This window comes from Heteronotia binoei, chromosome 13, assembly GCF_032191835.1.
Source record: "Heteronotia binoei isolate CCM8104 ecotype False Entrance Well chromosome 13, APGP_CSIRO_Hbin_v1, whole genome shotgun sequence".
Classification (NCBI taxonomy): domain Eukaryota; kingdom Metazoa; phylum Chordata; class Lepidosauria; order Squamata; family Gekkonidae; genus Heteronotia; species Heteronotia binoei.
Window position 1 is genome coordinate 12,665,527 of NC_083235.1, and position 20,288 is coordinate 12,685,814.

General features: G+C 47.9%; 1 protein-coding gene across 1 annotated transcript in view; it reads right to left on the bottom strand.

The window, feature by feature from the left end:
* Positions 1-17,839, bottom strand: part of HUWE1 (HECT, UBA and WWE domain containing E3 ubiquitin protein ligase 1) — a 159,811-nt gene extending 141,972 nt beyond the window's left edge. The window contains 8 exon segments of the mRNA XM_060252849.1: positions 1,089-1,157; positions 1,254-1,301; positions 2,261-2,338; positions 8,988-9,050; positions 11,281-11,433; positions 13,644-13,850; positions 14,828-14,926; positions 17,765-17,839. Coding sequence (XP_060108832.1) covers positions 1,089-1,157; positions 1,254-1,301; positions 2,261-2,338; positions 8,988-9,050; positions 11,281-11,433; positions 13,644-13,850; positions 14,828-14,926; positions 17,765-17,809 — 762 coding nt within the window. The 5' untranslated portion in view covers positions 17,810-17,839.
* Between the last annotated feature and the right edge of the window lie 2,449 nt (positions 17,840-20,288).

The window sequence follows — 20,288 nt, forward strand, 5'->3', positions numbered from 1 at the left end:
TAGAATTCTAGCAGGAGCTGCTTTGCATATTAGGCCACACACTCGATGTAGCCAATCCTCCTGGAGTTTACAGTAGGCCCTGTAAGAAGAGCCTTGTAAGCTCCAGGAGGACTGGCTACATCAGGGGTGTGTGGCCTAATATGCAAAGCAGCTCCTGCTAGAATTCCACCCCTGGCCATTACCACACGTCTGACTGAGGTGGGACCACATTTTATACAGCTCTGATTGGTCAAAGTAGCCTGTGACATCAGAGATGGGGATTTGCATGGGACTGGAGACATCAGCTTGCCATTCTTAGAAACAAAGCTGGGAGGGGTGTGCAATTTTTTTTATTTGGTATTTTTCGGTTCAGGTATATTGGACCCGAAAAAAATTTCAGTGTTTCCAAAAAATCCCAGATCCCAATACCGGTTCAGTACTTGCATCTAGGATTTTTCAGAAAATTCTCTCCGCCCCATCCCACCCCATCCAATAAACCTGCGGGGGAAAAAATAACATAATAAATTTTAAAAATTTTTTAAAAGCTAGTCCAATTTTGGGGCTGGCTTGGCTTCTGCTGCAGCCTGCTTTAAACCACGCTGCAGGCGAAGCCAGCTTTAAAAGATAAAGGTAGTCCTCTGTGCAAGCACCAGTCGTTTCCAATTTTGGGGTGACAATGCAGCACGAAGTATCCATGGCAGACTTTTTAACGGGGTGGTTTGCCACTGCCTTCCCCAGTTATCTACACTTGACCCCCAGCGAGCCAGGGACTTATTTTACCAACCTCAGAAGGATGGAAGGCTGAGTCAACCTTGAGCCAGCTACCTAAATTCTGCTTCTCCCGGGATCAAACTCAGGTCGTGAGCAGAGCTTGGACTGCAGTACTGCAGCTTCCCACTCTGCGCCACGGGGCTCTATTGAAGCCAGCTTACACCCAGAATTAAACTTTGGTTTTAAATGTGCCACTGAACTCAAACTTTGCTCTACTGCTTCAAACCAACACGGCTACCCCACCTGAATCTGGACCATAAATACGGCTTTTCCCAGAAGAGCCTCATTCTGTCCCACACTTCTCACGCATACCAACCTTTCCTCCCCTTTCAACGTACCTGCTTATCCTTTGGGATGCTGTACATTTTGGTGAGGGATTCCATAATTTCTGAGGGGCTTTCTGAGATCTGCATCAAGGGAACAAGAAGTGGCTTAGAAAGGGAAACGGAAGCCGCAGCAAAGAAAAACCCGCCCCCTGCATTAAGGGGGTGCTCGCTGCTTACCTTGTCGAGCTGTTCTATGTGAATATAATGTAGTGTGTTGCTCGTAGTCTGGAAAGAAAAGACGTTTGGGGAAAGTCATGCCACAACCTCGCCATTGACTAATGAAAGTACAGCGGTAACTACGGCAGATGAATCCTTCAGACAAAGCCCCCCGAAAGCAACTGCTCGGTGCAAAGTCGGGGCAATGGCTAACAATCACACTTGGCTTTGGCGGGGTACTGACACAGCAGGCAACTTCTAGTCAAGAAAAAAATGGCTGCCCCATAAAGCCATGTGGGGAACAAACATACATTTCTAATGAAGCAAGATGGGGATGAGAGTCTTTGCAGGCACACAGAGGGGTTAGCTTGAAAACCTTGAGGGGAGGGGGAGGGGAGACTGCACCCTGCGCTGAAATGCTGCCGCCAACTCTGATCTGGGGAATGACGTCGGCTCCTGCTTTTTAGGAGGTTTTCCTCACCCAAAATTGAGGCAACCAGTAACCACCAGAGAAGCGTGCCATCTGAGAAGGGAGGGCAAGATCTGGTGAGTTCACGCAGCCTTTTCCTCAGAGAGGCTGGTCAACGCGCAGGAAAGCGAATGCTCTCCGAGACACGAGGGCGAATGGCGGGTCTTCAACAAGACTGAGCCCCTGCCGTCGCCGCCGTTTTCAAGAGCCGAGCAACCGAGTCGTTGCAGAGCACAGCGGCCGATAGAGAGGAAAAGTGCATTGGGTGGACCAAGACCACCGTGAACCAGCTGCTGAAAGCATCCAAGGTTAACAGCCTGCCGGCAACTTCTCATACCCTAAAGCAACTCCCTCTAGCTTTGCAGTCACTCATCAGTAAAAGCCAGGGGACTAAGGGACAGTGGTCCCCACCCGTCGTAAGAGACACAGCATGGAGCAATGTGCTATTTCCCCCCCCCTTTTTGACCCAGTGCGGTTGTGGCCTGGGGTCCTTTCGCCAATCTCGCTTTCCACCCGCTGCCCACGGAACCCTACAAGAACAAGTCTGTAGGAGACTCACCCTTTTGTCCACTTTGACCTCGGCCCCTGGCTCTGCATAGAATTCAAAGTGTAGTGTAGTTGCACTGGGAGGGTATTTCTGTGTATAGATCACAGTACGGAATCAGAACAAATCAGATGGCACAAACACTCCTTCCAAAATCAAGCCACACTCTTCCTGGACCGGGGATTTGGGAGGGGGGGGGGTGTTTGGAAGCAAAAGAGCAGGTGGGGCTGCTCGCTTGGTCGAACCACCAACCCTGGCGTGGAGATCATCCAGGAGCCCTGCGCTTGCGGCGGTCTGACAGCTCCTCCCCCCCCTTGCCCCAGTCTCATCTCTTTTGCAAAGGGGAAACGGGTGGGGGGAGAGATAAGATGTAAGAAGTCAGGATTAGGAATGAAGACATGCTGATGCATTCTGGGTACCAAGAAGATACAGGAAGAACCACACAATGATCTTGGGCCCCTGCCTCTAGAGCGCCACAGAACTGCACCAACGGTGCCAAAACCAACGTTTTCATTACATACAGCTGCGTCGGGAGAAGACGCATCCGTCCACCCTAGCTTGGGTCAGGCAGGATTTGAGAACACCGTGCCTCTGTGGACTTCAACCCACATGAGCTCTAGTGCTTACACAAAAAAAGGTTATGCCATACCAACAGCGACAGCCAAATCATGAAGCGACTCGCAGAAGTGCTTCCTATTCCGGGGGCTTTAACAGTCACTGTATTTCGAGCAACACATCGTAAGAACGCAAGACACAAGTCTTATCAAGTGCAGAAGACCAATTTACTAACCCCAGGAAGATAAATCCAACAGTGTCTGATCATCTTAGAATTAAGCACAGACCAACAAGGAAATAGGTTGTGCTTTATCATCCTGAATCCGTTGCATTTGATTCTTTTGACAGTTTCGATGCAACAGCAGCATACCGCATATGGGAAGTAGTTGTCGTCTATAAGGACTCTATCCCTTTAGCACAGTAGCCCATCTGGGACACCTTCAGTTTAGAGGCTGCGTGCCTAACTTTGGAACTGAGACACAGGATTGAGATTCTATTGGTGTACTGCCCACCCCACTGTCCAGTTTCCCTGCCTCAACGGACAGGTGATCTCCAGCTGTGGTGCTAAGGACCAAAGCTCCCTCTAAGCCAAGGGTGTCGAAAATGTGGCCTGGGGGCCGAATCAGGCCCCTGGAAGGCTCCTATCAGGCCCCTGAGCAACCGGCTCTTGTCTGCTTCCTTCTCCCTCTCTCTAGCTTCCTTTTGCATCTCAACTTGCTCTGCAAGGTTCGCTCAGTCACGCAGGAGCTACAGAGCAAAACCTTGATTTTCTCCATTGGTTGAGGCTCCTCCCCCTCCTGGTCCTCTGGGGAGGGAGGAAAAGAGCCAAAGTTTGTCTGTGTCCTTTAAAAAGTTTATATCTCTGCTACCTAATATTAAATAGGTACACACACGGCATGGCCACAGCCCAACAAGGTCTCATTTATGTCAGATCTGGCCCTCATAACAAATGAGTTTGACACCCCAGCTCTGAGCTACTGCATAGATTACTTTGCTCTAGGGCCAGTTTTCCTCAGCTAGGACAAAAATGTGTGAGCAGGAGGCTAACAAAACTGAGCTAGCTCACACTAACTCAGCTTAAGAGGGAACACTGCTAAAGACCAAGGATGATTGTCCTAGGGGACTTCAATGTTCACGGCAAGGCTGTCTTGTCAGGAACCGCTCAGGATTTCATGGCTTTCGTTAAGAACCGTGGGCCTGTCTTCCTCTCCAAAAATACTAGACCTCGAGGGAATCCAATGAAGCTGATGGGCAGTGGGATTCAGGATGGACCAAAAGAAGTACTTGGAGAGTGATAAAGATGTGGAATTCATTGACAGAGGATGTAGTTATGGCCACAGGAATAAGAAGCCTTCAAAGGGGATTAGATAAATAGAGGATGTCTATCAATGGCTACAAAAGGGTCCAGGCAAATAGGTGTGAAAAACCTCAGCTTGAGACCCTGGAGAACCGCTGCCAGTCTGAGAAGACAATACTGACTTTGATGGACCAAGGGTCTGATTCAGTAGAAGGCAGCTTCATATGTTCATAGCCATGGAGACTGAGGGGAACCTCCACATTCAGAGGCAACGACAGGGGAAGGCCGCAGCCTCTATGCCCTGTTGTTGGTCCTCAAGGTGAACTGGTTGGCCACTCTGTGAACTGGACTAGATGGGCCACTGGTCTGATAAGAACATAAGAGAAGCCATGTTGGGTCAGGCCAGTGGCCCATCCAGTCCAACACTCTGTGTCACATAAGAACATAAGAGAAGCCATGTTGGATCAGGCCAACGGCCCATCCAGTCCAATCTTCTGTGTCACAAAGTGGCCAAAAAAACCAGGTGCCATCAGGAGCTCCATCAGTGGGGCCAGGACACCAGAAACCCTCACCCTGTTGCCCCTCCCAAGCACCAAGAATACAGAGCATCACTTGCCCCAGACAGAGAGTTCTAACAATATGCTGTGCCTAATAGCCACTGATGGACCTCTGCTCCATATGTAGATCCATCTGGCTCTGTGGGTTGGTTTATTTTAATAGCTCCCCAACCCACCCCTAGAATCTTGGTATCTCTGCAGGGCTCTTCTGTTCTTATGTCTTAAGTAATAACTGGTCCTACCCATTGTGCAGGTCACGCTCTTGAATCTGGAACTTTGTTCTGGGCAGAAGAAATGTGATCTGAAGATGGAGGAACTGATGATGGTTCCTTTGCCGTGAACAGATCACTCTTTCCTCAAGTTGAGACTTACAGGGATATCAAGATTCTCTAGGGGTGGGGTGGGGATCTATTAAAATAGACCACCCCCCAGAGGCAGATGGATCAATGGTTTTCTGAAGACTCCAACTCCAACTCGGGCAGGTGACATGATCGCTCCCAGGTGCCCTCTCTCAAGCGTTAGAGCCCAGGCAGCCCCTTGGTTTCCCACTGCCATTTGTGTCTGCGCGCGGAGGGATGGTTGGTCAGTGGTAGAGCATCTGCTTGGTAAGCAGAAGGTCCCAGGTTCAGTCCCCGGCATCTCCAACTAAAAAGGGTCCAGGCAAGTAGGCGTGAAAAACCTCAGCTGGAGACCCTGGAGAGCCACTGCCAGTCTGAGTAGACAATACTGACATGGATGGACCAAGGGTCTGATTCAGTATAAAACATCTTCACATGTTCATATGTTCATGGGGAGGGATGGTGGCTCAGTGGTAGAGCATCTGCTTGGTAAGCAGAAGGTTCCAGGTTCAAACCCCAGCATCTCCAACTAAAAAGGGTCCAGGCAAGTAGGCATGAAAAACCTCAGCTGGAGACCCTGGAGAGCCACTGCCAGTCTGAGTAGACAATAATGACTTGGATGGACCAAGGGTCTGATTCAGTATAAAACATCTTCACATGTTCATATGTTCATGGGGAGGGATGGTGGCTCAGTGGTAGAGCATCTGCTTGGTAAGCAGAAGGTTCCAGGTTCAAACCCCGGCATCTCCAACTAAAAAGGGTCCAGGCAAGTAGGCGTGAAAAACCTCAGCTGGAGAGCTGCTGCCAGTCTGAGTAGGCAATACTGACTTTGATGGACCGAGGGTCTGATTCAGTAGAAGGCAGCTTCATATGTTCAGGGTGATCAAAGGCCTGTTGGGACCTGGCCCGCAGAAGGAGATGGCCTACTCAGTGGCCTGCTGTGACCATTCTGCTCAGCGCTTTGCAGATAAAATCTCTCACATTCACTTTGGCTTGGACTCTACATTAGTAGTGACCAAGGCAGATGGTGTCAAGGTGCCAACAAGTCCCGTGGGTTTGGGATACTCTTCAGTTTATTCAGACTGAGGATGTGAAAAGGAGCCCCAGAAGTTTGAAGCCTACTGCCCGCTGGAATCACCCCTGCCCTTCCTGGCTACTTAAATCTCGTGGGGTGGTGGTAGCTGACAAGGTAGCTGATGCCTTCTTGAGAGAGAGATAATGGTTACCCCAGCCTTGCAAACAGGCTGTGGCGTGTCCACTTCTAAAGAAGCCTACCATAGACCCAGGAGATCTCAATAACTATTGCCCAGGGCTTTTTTTTTTACAGCAAGAACTCCTTTGCATATTAGGCTAACCCCCCTTATGTAGCCACTCCTCCGAGAGCTTACAGGGCTCTTAATACAGAGCCTACTGTAAACTCCAGGATTGGCTACATCAGGGGGGTGGGGCCTAATATGCAAAGGAGCTCTCCTAGAATTCCACCCCTGCATATTAGGCCGCACACCTCCGATGTAGCCAGTCCTCCAAGAGCTTACAGGACTCTTAGTACAGGGCCTATTGTGAGCTTCAAGAGGATTGGCTGCATCAGGGGGTGTGGCCTAATATGCAAAGGAGCTCTCCTAGAATTCCACCCCTGCATATTAGGCCACTCACCTCCGATGTAGCCAGTCCTCCAAGAGCTTACAGGACTCTTAGTACAGGGCCTATTGTGAGCTTCAAGAGGATTGGCTGCATCAGGGGGTGTGGCCTAATATGCAAAGGAGCTCTCCTAGAACTCCACCCCTGCATATTAGGCCACACACACCCTGATGTAGCCCATCCTCCAAGAGCTTACAGGACTCTTAGTACACAGCCTACTGTAAACTCCAGGAGGATTGGCTACATCGGGGGGGGGTGGCCTAATAGGCAAAAGAGTTCCTGCTACCACAAAAAAAAGCCCTGCTATTGGCCAGTCTCAAACGTTCCACCGCTGAACAAAGTGATCGAAAGGGTGGTAAGCCGGACAACGTCAAGCTTGGATGTTCAGAATCCTTTGTGATCTGTTTTCAGGCCTGGTTGTGGCAGTGAAATAGCACTGGTCGGCCAGGCAGATGACCTGCCCTGGGACATGGACAGAGGGAGTGTGACTCTTGATTCTCCTGAATCTGTCAGGGGGTTTCAATACCACTGATTGTGGTAGTCGTCTAAGACCCACTAGGATTGGGAGGGTGGTTCCCATCCCACCTAGAGTGTAGGCTTCAAAAGGTGGTGCTGGGAAAGTGCTACTCAGCCCTTAGTCTGTGGGGGTCCCAGCAATGTTCTATTACACCTCCGTACTCTTTAACAGCTACATTAAACTGCTGGGTGAGGTCATCCAGAGATGCAGGCTGCGTTGTCACACCAAAGGCACACAAACTCCATCACAAGCTTCTAGCTGATTCCAGGGAGGCTGCAAAAGCCCCAAGCTGGTCCCTGGAGGCACGGGCTAATAAAACTGATGCTTAATTTTGACAAGATGGACGTGCAACTGCTAGCAGGGGTTTCACAGCCACCTGGGCTGCAGGAAGGCCTGTAGCTAACCAGGGGCCCACAGGGCCTGGCCCCCTGACAGTTTTTTTTTGGGGGGGGGGGCTCACCCCTGAGCTGCTGCCTCCTTCCTGCATGATTTCAATCACATGGGAGGGGCATCCAGGTGCAGCTGCTGCCCCTCCCATGCCATTTATAAGGCCCAGAAATCAGATGATCGGTGGGGGTCTAAATTATGCAGGAGGGGTGGCAGGAGCAGTCACCAGCCTCCTGCATGATTTAAAAGGCCCCCTATCCCATAGCCCCCAATGGCCCCCTCTCCCTGTGGCCCCTAGCTATGGGGCTGGCTGCAGGTGACTGGGCATCCCAATTGCCCACAAAACCCTTGCATCCGGAGATGCCCACAGAACCTCCAGACTGTCCACAATGATGCAGCTTCACCGCAGCCAGTTCACTTCACGACACTGATCTCTCCCGATCAGCAAAAAGCACTCTAGAAGGTCACCTTTTACAACAGAATTCCGATATGAGGCCGGATGCCACTGAGGAGTCGCCACAAACTGTCATCCATCCCAGTAAAAACAAACAAACACAACACTGTAGAAGTGGACAAGAATCTCCCAGGGTGGCCAAGGAACAGCTCAAACAAGACTTTTTTAAAGATAAACCAGCAAAAGACTGATATTTTCAAGATCTGAATGTTGGTGTCGGTCCCATGCTTTGAAACAGGGTCCCCAATCTTTTTTTTTTTTGAGCTTGTGGGCGCCGTTAGAATTCTGACACGGGGCGGTGGCCGCAACTACAAAATGGCTGCCCTAAGAGGCAAAATGCCAAGGCCATAAATGACAAGGAGTAAGGCCATGCGTAACTAACAGTAACTATTCTGCATTTCAGGCAAAAGCCCTGCTTGACAGACTGCCTTTAAAATGAACATACTGTTCAAAAATATTTCCTTGCATACGTACAGGTTTATCTTCAGTAATACCCTTAAAATCCTTGTGCTGTAGTGGCACCGGCTGCTGAAGCAACTTTGAAAAATTCCGCTCCGATCTCCAATGGCCAATCAGAAGACCTGCTGTGCAAAAGCCCCACCCGCTTTCTAAAAATGCTTGGTGGGCACCAGGAAAGGCATTGGCAGGCAGTGACGGCACCACAGCATCCCCGCTGGGGACCCGCGCTCTGAAATGCTGAACGTATAACTCTCCCAAAGCGCATTCCAACCATGGGTCTGATTGCCAGTATAATGTGGAACTCCAGCGTGTTTCAACCGACTCCCGTCATTTAGGAAGTTCAGATTTCTTCCCGGAAGTGCAGACTGCCAATTGTTTGCCAAAAGCTAACCAAACGCCAACAGTGAAAGAGGTGCTGTACAAAACACACTTGGGGAAGGCCGTGCTCTCCTGTGCATTAGAAGGTAACTAGGAATTTCACATGCCATGAGTAAAACTAAGAATGCTAAGAAAAGGAGAAAAATCAAACAGGATACTTACCAGCATGTGCAAATCTCTACAGCATTCTGCTAGGCCAAAGCCATTTTCTTTGCCACCCCAGCTCTGCAGAAGAAAAAGAGAAGCGTTAAGGACAAACAGCCTAAATGCTTTAACATAACCCCCAAGGGACACCCTTGTCAGCGCACTTTGGATAGGCCTCATCAAGAAAAAAACTTGGTTCAGTGAAACGCTTGAGGCTTTGCCAGTTGTATTCGTTTCTGGATTAGAATCCTGAAAAGCCCTCAAAAGAGGACCAGTAATGGGACTCTTGCCTCTTCTCTCTAGCTTTGAACACCTGCTTGTTCTAGTGTATTCTCAACCATTTCCAAAAGCAACTCAAAAAGCTCTGAATAATGCTTAGGAAGAGGATAGAGAAGGCCAAAAGGTAGAGCTTTCATAGCACTCAAGAGTTTACAGAAAGATACCACTCAAACGATGAAGCACAACAGAATACCACTAAATGCAAAACTACTCGCCAGAGTTCAGGAAACTCTGAGAAGCCGGTCCGAGGAACCGGCTTGTGGTTGGCCGCTCCTCTTCTACCCAATGCCTGGAGTGAAGCAGAAGACCAGGAGTTCTGCCACAGAACAGTCTATGAAAAGAGCATCATGCTCAGGGTTCTTCTGGCTTGCTTGTGGTGGCAGTCCGAAGCACCGAAAATATGGATTGGAAAGGTGGGGGGGGGAATCAGTCTAGGCAAAATGTATGGGGAGGGATGGTGGCTCCCCATACTGTAGAATATCTGCAGTGGAAGAGCATCTGGTAAGCAATCCCTGGCATCTCCAACTAAAAAGGGTCAAGGCAAATAGGCATAGAAAACCTCAGCTTGAGACCCTGGAGAGCTGTTGCCAGTCTGAGTAGACATATACTGACTTTGATGGACTGAGAGTCTGATTCAGTATAAGGCAGTATAAGGCAATGAGAGAGAGTGTGTGTGAGAGAGAGCGCGCGTGTGTGTGTGTGTATGAGAGAGAGAGAGAGAGAGAGAGAGAGAGAGAGAGAGAGAGAAAGTGTGTGAGAGTGAGTGAGAGTGTTTGTGAGAGAGTGCGTGTGTGAGAGAGTGAAAGTGTGTGTGAGAGAGAGCGCAGTCAATGCAAATCCCAGGACAAGCAATCAAACCCAGGAAGGCTTATTAAGAGATTTATGGACCTGTTATGAGCGACAGCTTGAATTAAGTTCTTCCCTGTCTTCCTTTATTTATTGGAAAATGCACCTTGGTTCTCTAAACGATTAAGCTCTTCGATGGAGCTGGAAACAGATGCAATCTTTATATGCAATGGAGATGTATTAAAAGGTAATATATAAGGGTAGTTACAAACGCAAAAAACTGCCTTAAAGCAGAAGATGCTTTCACGAGGCAACAGATCACGTTATGTTAGCAACGCTCCCCTTCCTCTTATCTGTCACTTGCTCTCAAGTCCTTTCTCCCCATCTGCTTCCATTTCCTACTATATGGGCCACACAGCGGCACTCCTAGAGCTCTCATATCCTGTATGCAGTACTGACTTTGAGGCCACTACATTTCTGGCAGGCCAGACTTTGAGGCACGCTGACGGTTACAGACTGGACTCCCTTCAAATGGCACCGTTCCATGCTTACCTCACCATGCTGTAAATTAAAGGGGGGGGAGGAGAAGCAATGCATAATAGAAGGGCAAAGAGGATACCTTCCAAAATGAGGCCACAACCCACTCCACACAAAACAGACTCATGAGCCACCTGCAGTTTTAACAGAAACTTGTAAAAAAGGCAGGCTTGACATTTACGACAAGCTTGGCCAGGTGCTGAAAGCTCAGATCTGTCTTCAGCGCCTAATCGTGCCTGTTTAACATCACGTAACTTTTCTGCGGAACTGCTCCCGAGACAAAGAGCAGGCTGGCATGCGACGCCTAGGGAGTTCCAAAGCGCACAGAATCGAGGCGTTCGCGGTTTTAAGTGCATCACAGTTACATGGGCTTTGGGAGAGGGAATAACGCGCACGTTCAACTTAGTCGCCTGATGCAAACGGAGAGCCTCAACCAAGCAAGATACGATGATGCAGAGAGCCAGAAAGGGAAAAGAAAGCAAGCAGCAAAATATGCTTGCTTCCTGCTGCTTTGGCTGATTCCATCTAGAACGGAAGAACTGGCATTTAATTGCCTGAAGACTGCCACTGTTCTGGGCAGCGTGGCAGGTGAAGGCTAGGGATTCAGATCATTCCACCTGGATTCATTATCATTTTCTCTGTTAACGGTGGCTTGCAGGGAAGCCACAGGCGGATGCTCTTCTCGCACGCGGTCCTGCCGGTAGCTTACCTCAGCCAAATGCTGCAGGCGGGACAGGAGAGGCATCCTCTTGTCGGAGCCCAGGCGGGTGATGTAGTTGGAGCGCTTGCTGAACACATACAGGAGGTTCAGCACGGCGAGGACCACTTGCATATCAGAGGACGCCAGCAAGGTTGTCAAATGCTGGAAGGGAGGGGAAAGTATTGGAAACACGCACTCGAGGAAGCCCAAAGCCGTCTCCACTTCCTATCAATTTCCCCACCCGACTAAGGAACGCATGCCCAGATCGCTTGATCCCCTGGTCCACCTTAGCCAACATTTATTTATTTATTTATGATTTATATCCCGCCCTTCCCACCAAGGTGGCTCAGGGCGGCTCACAACACATGGAATCCTACATAACAAAAGTAAGTTTAGGCATTTGCACAATTAAGACATTTAATATATAAAACCATTAAAACAAGGCAAAGCAAAGCATTAAAACAAAGCAGAAAGCGAATAGAGCTACACAACATTACCAATGTAGCATCACAGTTAAAGGACTGAGCTGTTTACCCCAAGTTCATAGTTCAAACCTTGCTTCCGCCATGAATTCAACAAGCAGCTACAGTCTCCTCCCCTCCCTGCTTCACCCCACAGAATCTAAATTATTGGAACAACAAAGATATCCTTAAGTAACCTTAGCAAAGGTGCTATAGCTTAAGAATTTTGAAAGGCACCTGATATAGTCTAAAGCAGAGGTGGCCAAATTGCTGCTCAGGAACCACATGTGACTCTTTCACACATACTGAGTGGCTCTTGAAGTCCCCACTGCGGGGTGGCCGGCCTGCAGAAGGCATTTGTCTCTTTAAATCATTTCTCTAAGCCAAACCAAGCAGCGGCTTGGAGAAGCCATTTAAAGTTCAAGTTGCTTTCTTTCCACCTCTCCCTTCCTCCCCCCCCCCCCCCGTCCCACCATCTATTTTCCTTCATTCCTTGTCTTGCAGCTCTCAACATCTGTTTATTCTATGAGGCTCTTATGTTAAGCAAGTTTGGCCACCCTTTGGTCTACAGCAGTAAACACACACACACACACACACACAGTACCAAACTTGCATTTCCCACCTAAATTTTTATGGCATCAGAATTTCTGGCCAAACAGCCAAATACCTTGCATTGTAAATGGCCATGATCTGTTTGAGAGCCAGCTTGGTGTAGTGGTTAAGTGCGTGGACTCTTAACTGGGAGAACCGGGTTTGATTCCCCACTCCTCCACTTGCAGCTGTTGGAATAGCCTTGGATCAGCCATAGCTCTAGTAAGAGTTGTCCTTGAAAGGGCAGCTGCTGTAAGAGCTCTCTCAGCCCCACCTACTTCAAAGGATGTCTGTTGTGGGGGGTGGGGAGTAAAGGGGATTGTGACCGCTCTGAGACTCAGGAGTATAGGGTGGGATATAAATCCAACTGCTTCTTCTAAGAACTCATGGCCCTGACCCAGAAGGCCCAGCTTAGCTTGATCTTGTCAGATCTTGGAAGCTAAGTGGGGTCAGCCCTGGTTAGTGCTTGGATGGGAGACCACCAAGGAAGGACCACGGTTGCTATGCAGAGGCGAGCGATGGCGAACCAGCTCTGTTCTCCTTTTGCCTTGAAAATCTTACAGGATCACCATGAACCCAGCTCAGCTGTGCTGAAATTGTAACAGTAGAAGGGGGGGGATCGCCATGTTTAAGGGAGATAGAAATGTAAAATGAATATAACAACTGGATTTACTGGATGGAGCTAAGGAAACAATGCTATCAAATTACGTTTCTGAGACACTGAAGTGTGAGAAGACTGGATTTGTAATATTATGACAATAATTGAATGCACTGTTTTCTATGAGCTGTGTTGAAGGAAGAAGAACTGCAGATTTATACCCCGCCTTTCCCTCTCAATCAGACTCAGAGCGGCTTACTATTTCCTATATCTTCTCCCCCCACAACAGACACCCTGTAAAGTGGGTGGGGCTGAGAGGGCTCTAGCAGCAGCTGCCCTTTCAAGGACAACTCCTGCGAGAGCTATGGCTGACCCAAGGCCATTCCAGCAGCTGCAAGTGGAGGAGTGGGGAATCAAATCTGATTCTCCCAGATAAGAGTCCACGCACTTCACCACTACACCAAACTGGCTCTCTCCTTTTGAAACAGCAAATGCAGAAGGGGGATGTCTATGTCTATTTATGTTTTTGTTATTTCTTACTTATTATTTTTGCTTCTGTATTTCTTTATCTCTGAGTTCTTTAGAATCAAATAAAACCTTTGAAACAGGATCACCGCGGGCCAGCTTTGACTTGGCAGCACGTTCTGCCACCAAGAACTCAAACACGTCCCTCTTGTCTACCCAAACACCGATTACAGAACTATTTCTTTAAAGTTCTTCACCTCGATAGAGCTGTACAGGTGGCGAGAAAAGCTGTATTCTATGAGGAGGGCAGTGAAGTTCAGCACTGACAAAAGCAGGGATTTCAGCTGCTCTCTCTCTGGCCGGTCGCACAGCAGCATCCATGACATGTTCTCCACCGTCTGCCCAGCATCTGCCAGGATGCCATCGAATCTGTCGAGCAGGTCCACCCAGTGGTAAAGTTCACACTGAAAAGAAGGGCAAAGGATATGACGTCAAGGGGCTGAAGAGAATAAGACCTACTGTACTTCCTGGAGCAGGGCGTTGTGAGCTTGTGGGAACCTTTGGAATTCCGACACAGTGGCTGCCATAGGAGGCAGAGCCAGCCACGTGACGGCTGCTGTAGCTGACCTTCAGTCACACGGTGCAAATCCTTGTGCTGTGGGAGCAACTGCTGCCAAAGCAACTTCCAAACAACAACAACAAACAAACAAAAAAAACACCAACCTGAACCGCCAATCAAATATCCAATGGCCAGTCAGAAGCCTTGCAGAGCAAAAGCCCAACCAGTCTCTACCCACCGTCTAAGAACACTTTAAAGTCATCAAAGTCCTGACCGGCTGGGACAAAGTATACCTAAAGCCTGCACCCTAGTTCACATTTATCACAAGGCAGACAAAGCTGGTGTAGGACCACAGTTCAGGGGCAGATCATCAGCTTGGCATCCAGATGGTCCCAGGTTTAACCCTTGGCATCTCCACTTAAAGGGACCAGGAAGGAGAAGCAAAAGACCTCAAACTGAGACCCTGGAGAGCCACTGACAGTCCATGTAGACAATACTGACCCCTCAGGACCTTTTTTTGAGCAGGAAAGCAGTTCCGGCTGGCTTGGCATCGGGGTGTGTGGCTTAACATGGCAATGAGCTTCTGGACTTTTTCTACAAAAAAAGCTCTGCATGAAACAATGGTGATGCCGGGGGTGGTGGTGGTGGCTTAATATGCAAATGAGTTCCTGTTGGGCTTTTTCTACCAAAAAAGAAAAGCCTTGCTGACCCTAATGGCTCCATAGTTCTCTGAAAGGCAGCTCTAGCTGGGCTGGCTCGAAGCCTCAACAAAGTTAACAGGTTTCATCCCCCCGTCTTGAATTCAACAGCAGGGCTGTGACCGTCATCTCTTGACAAACCACACTACCTGCTGCATCCTCTCCCCTTCTGTGTCTCACGTACCTTCCCAATATTCCATGTTTTGATCTGTTGCAGTTCCAGCAGCAGCTGCTCATCATTACAAACCTTGAGCTTGTCAATCAAGGCTCTGCAATCTGCGGGCTAAAAGAAAAAAAAAATGGAGGCAGGGCATTAAGGAACACACTCGCCGCGGGGTAAGGAGCACTCTTTCAAGCAAGACGAGTGATTTCTAACGTACGCTGCTGTCACTCCCCGATCAGAAGTGTGCGCACGCAAGCGCACCGGCGTGCCAGTGCTTTTATCCTGCGCAAGGCATGAAACTGTTCTCGGTTTCCTGGTTTCAACTGCAACCAGGGAGGGGCCATGGCTCAGTGGCAGAGCCTCTGCTTTGCGAGCAGAAGGGCTCAATCTCCAGCATCTCCAGTTACAAGGATCAAGTAGGAGGTGGAGTGAAAGAGCTCTACTCGAAATCCAGGAGAGCCGCTGCCAATCCGAGCAGACAATACTGGACCAATGTCCAGACAACAGAGCACTTGGCCTGCTACACTGATTGCTGTTGCGCTGTGAATTTTTGTACAGGTGTGTGCTCTGTCTATAAACCTCTCTGATCTGGGGATACTGATCACAACTCTGATCCCATTTTTGGATAAATTTGTTTCATCTCTTTGAGAAAGAAACACCTGAGTGAATATCAAACTCCGCAGAGATAGATACGTATATAGGAGATAATTGAGACAGACTCTCATATTATTGGGACAGACTCTCATATTTGGAATCAGCAATATTTATTGGGGAGAGCCCTCATTACAGTTCCTGGTGTAGAAGACTTTGGCATGAACTTCTGGGAGTTCGTTCTAAAAAATTTATACTTATATTTATATTATGTTTAATTACTGGTGCTATTCTACTTATCCTTAGGAATTGTGTACTTTTGCACAATACACAATATATTACTTTGTTCATATTTTTGGGGAGAGTTCCTGTTTATACCCCTGGTTGTCTTACCTCCCTGCCCTGTGTTTTGATAATCACTGATTCAGTGCAAAGCAGCTTCGTATGTGTTCAACCACCCTACTGTGCATAGAGTGCCAGTTTGGTGTAGTGGTGAAGTGCGCGGACTCTTATCTGGGAGAACCGGGTTTGATTCCCCACTCCTCCACTTGCATCTGCTGGAATAGCCTTGAGTCAGCCATAGCTCTGGCAGAGGTTGTCCTTAAAAGGGCAGCTGCTGTGAAAGCTCTCTCACCCCCACCTACCTCACAGGGTGTCTGTTGGGGGTGGAGAAGGTAGAGGAGATTGTGACTGCTCTGAGACTCAGAGTACAGGGTGGGATAAAAATCCAATTCTTCTTTTGAAGACTCAGATATGAACTAGTCTAGAAAAGGTTTCCTGGGATACTTCACATGCCACAATGAAGCCACTCTTAAGGCTGTTGAGCTCAATTAAGAGGCTCTCAGGAATCACATGATCCAGGACACTGATCAAAGCTTTGCTCCAATTCCCTTTGAAGTCCCTTGCCAGGGAAGTAATTATCTATACTGGAAATCAATTTCTGTAATTATAGGTTCAAAGTTACTAGCAAGTCTTAGCAGAAGGTCACTTCATTCCTAGCGCATGGAGACACCCACCCCCACCCCAATATAAAAACTATAACACATCATGTAAAAACCCCTCCTAAAATACATAAAATACAATAAAATACATGAAACTTTTCCGCACCTATACAGGTCGGGGATCACTAAAATATAATTTAACCAATTTTAAAATCCAGAATCAGTTCAAATTAATATAAAATCCTTTAAATCAGAATATATAAAATCGTTTATAACCTAAAATTCAAACAGATCATACAAAACGTACAATTTCTTGTTTCTTAGTATGGAACTGCACAAGGTAATGGCAGAATTTAGCTATCTGTCTAGAGATAGATGGACTTGCATCCACCAAAAGTTTCTCCAAACACACCCAGTCTGCATCTGCTATTGGTTTGACTACAAACGGGGAAACAAACCTGTCCCTATATGCTTGGTGGAATGGGCATCGAAAAAACATATGAATCATCGACTCCACTTCTCCCATAGCACAAGAACAGCACCGATCTTCGTACGGAACTTTTCTATATTTCCCTTCTAACACTTTTGAGGGCATGGCTGCACATCGAGCCAATGTAAAGGCTCTTCTGTGAGTTGATACCTCCAAATAAGAAAAGTACTTGGCCATCCGCATAACATATTTGGTCTCGGTAGATGCCAAAAAAGAAGGGGCCTATTCTAGATCCCTTTGTCTCTCTATATCACAGATTCTTTGTTTGATAATACTTTTTGCTTTGGCATTACTCTGCGTCAAGAGGTTTTCAAGTGAGAATCCTATACTTTCCAAATTGCTTTCAACCAATTGCAGCCACCTTGGCCTATAGAGGTCTTGAATTATTAGAGGAAAGAGGCCAGTTTTGTTTGTATAGATTCTTAGCCATTGGTATGCCGAAGACAACATAATTCTGGCCTCAATTCTCATTTGCCCAGTTTCTAGTCGCAAAAGGGCATTTGGCACACCTGGCGGGAGCTGCAAGATGTTACGGAGAAATTTAGATTGCACTTTCTCAAGAGCCTGTAATTTTTTAGCCGAGATGCCCAGGTTAATACCATAGAGCAGTTGTGTTAAAACTTTATATTGGAACAGCTTCAGTGCTGCCAGAACATAAAAGCCCCCCTTAGAACGAAAAAACCTCAGGATAGCATACACCCCCCCACCCCAAATTTCACCTCCTCATCTCTTGGCTTCCTGCTAAGGAACTTGCAATCGGTATAGTAGACTAAACGCCACATAGCCCAAAAGCCACTCAGAACACAAAAGGTCAAACAACATATACCCACCCTAAACTGCAACTGGGCAGAAAGATTTATAGCATGAGCAATTCTGCGCATCTGTTTTAAGTTACACACTGCGATGAGCTCAAGATGACAAAGAGACAATACTTACTGCCTCAGTAGGCGTTTTCTTCAGCTTAGTTCGATCCACTTTCATTTTTATTTAATTTTCCACTTTCCGACGCTGTGGGATGAATCAAAAGAGAGGGGGCTGTCAGACCAGTAACAGACAGTGATAGTTTAGCAGAAGACAAGTTTCAGTGAGGGCAATCTGAACATCTGATAACTTACATACACTAACAGCCTTGGATAAGGACGGCAAGGACTAGAACCAAGCAACGTGCCTGTGCATGCATGCTCAAAACTAGGGGTCATTTCGTAGAAAGAAAGGTGCTGGAGCTCATTAGCACAACCTAATTTGCATGTGCCGCACTCCCCCGACATCACCAGAAGGTGCGCTAAATTATACCAGCTCAGCATCTACCTTAAAATGCTTCTTGAATTCTAACTGCCATAATAAAACCTTACACCCATCATACTTTTAAAATTACTTTCTCCTCAGCGGCCACAGGGGCATGATTTATATCCGTCCGCTTTATAAGTTTTGGTTATTTTCCAATTTTTATGGGGAGAAATATTAGAAAGTTTGTCCAAGCTTAGAGTTCAGCAAAATTCTCGCAGTGGGGGGTTGAACAATGGAGCCCAGAAGCAAGTATTGGTGGGGGGAGGGGGGGAAAAGAAAGAAAGAGCTCCTGTCCAAAATAAGGACTGCTCAAACCCTATGTGCCCCCACGCCAAGCTCCCTTGTCCAACCAGAGCTTTTAATCATGGAAGCACAAAACAAATTTTAAAACCTTCTTTGCGGTCCTTCTTGCCTTGCAGGCCTGTTTCTTTTCCACCTGTCTAATATTCACATTGCCGTATCTGCTGACGTGGGGCAGAAAGTTTCCCAGTGCTGTATTTTTCCTGCAGAACAGTTTTCACCCCGTGTATGTAAATACAGCTTGTTCAACTGCAGGCTGCTGCGCCGCAAATCGGTCATCTTAGACGGGCTAAACGTGAGATACGAAGCACAGACAAACCCCAGAGCTTCTACATGACCCAGGCACGTGGTGTATCTTAGAATCATTAGAGCTGGAAGGGACCTCCAGGGTCATCTAGTCCAACCCCCTGCACAATGCAGGAAACCCACAAATACCTACCCCAAATTCACAGGATCTTGCTAAGCGTATCTTGCTAAGAGTATTTACATTTTTACTGACATCTGAATTTTAATCAGAAACGGACCAACTGGAGACCAGGCACCTTAAGACTAGGGCAGCTACTGAAGTGCCAGGTGGAAGCTTCAGGGATCTTGCTGTCTCATGCGCTGCTCAGATTTTTGCCATCAATTAACTCTTTTGCTTGATCGATGTGATAACATTTTTGCTTACAAAGGCAGATCATCTGTCACCGTTTCAGCAGTATTCAAAGTGACGCCCAGAACACGAAATAGAAGACCCCTCCCTCCTCTTCCAAAGCATTCTGGATTTGCCCAACCACAAGTCTTTGGCAGCTGGCAAGGTCCAGCTTAGGTGGAGTGCCGTCTTACCTATCTCTGCCGAAGCACAAGAGACAGGCAACACCTGATACGGTCAAGGGATTCAAAGCAAGGGCTCCCGCTTATGCCCATAACATCCATTGCACCTACTAGAGGAGGGTGGAGGGGGCTAGCTCCTCAGACAGACATCGCCTGCATCCGGTGCTTTGCTATTTTGAACATTTTCTACGGGGCTTCCGTGTTCTCTCCTCTCTTGCGCTTTGCTCTTCCTGACTCTAAGCTGCCTGAAGACCTTCGACGCGGCACTTCCAGCTCTAAGCCGAGCAAAACAGCCTTGCGATCCCTCTTCCCATGATCCCCTGTCAGCTACCTGCTCATCTATCCTCAAACAGGGACTCTGCCCCTATAACCTGCTAGGGAGCGAAATCTAGCATGCCCTCATTTCCTGAGCAACGCCAGCCGGGATACGGATGGGCTCTTACAAGAATAGCAAAAGAACAAAACCAAAAAGCAACTGGTAGAACAGAAGAGGAGTTCCCCGCAGGCAGTGTAGCCCAGTTTCTTTCACACTAGCTGCCTATACCAGACGAGGCCAAGACAATTATCCACCCTGAAGCAAGCAGCAGATTGGAAAAGACACCAAACGCCCATTTGCTGTGTAGCCCACGAGCCCCATAAAAATGGTTTGTTATGTTTGCTTTTTCCCATGTCCCGCAGAGCAGCCTTCGGGCACCATCAAGTGGCGAAACTATGTACAGCAAGATGAAGCATTGCACAACTTTTTTTAAAATAGGAGGGAGGGAGGCCCTCCCCCCATCTAACCGTATTACCTCCTGTTCATAAGCGCGTCTGCCACTCCGGGGTTACATGTACATCTCTTGCAAACTACTACTTGCTTCTTTTAAGCCAAACAAACGGTCTCTGCTGTTATACAATGAAAACTCCTGGTCGCGCTACTGATATTACAAACCAGCTAGCCTAATTATGAACGAACAAAGTAGGAGTCAAGTGGCACCTTTAAGACCGACAAAGCTTTATTCAGAACGTAAGCTTTCATACGCATGCATTCTTCTTCAAATGAGGGGATACGGTACAG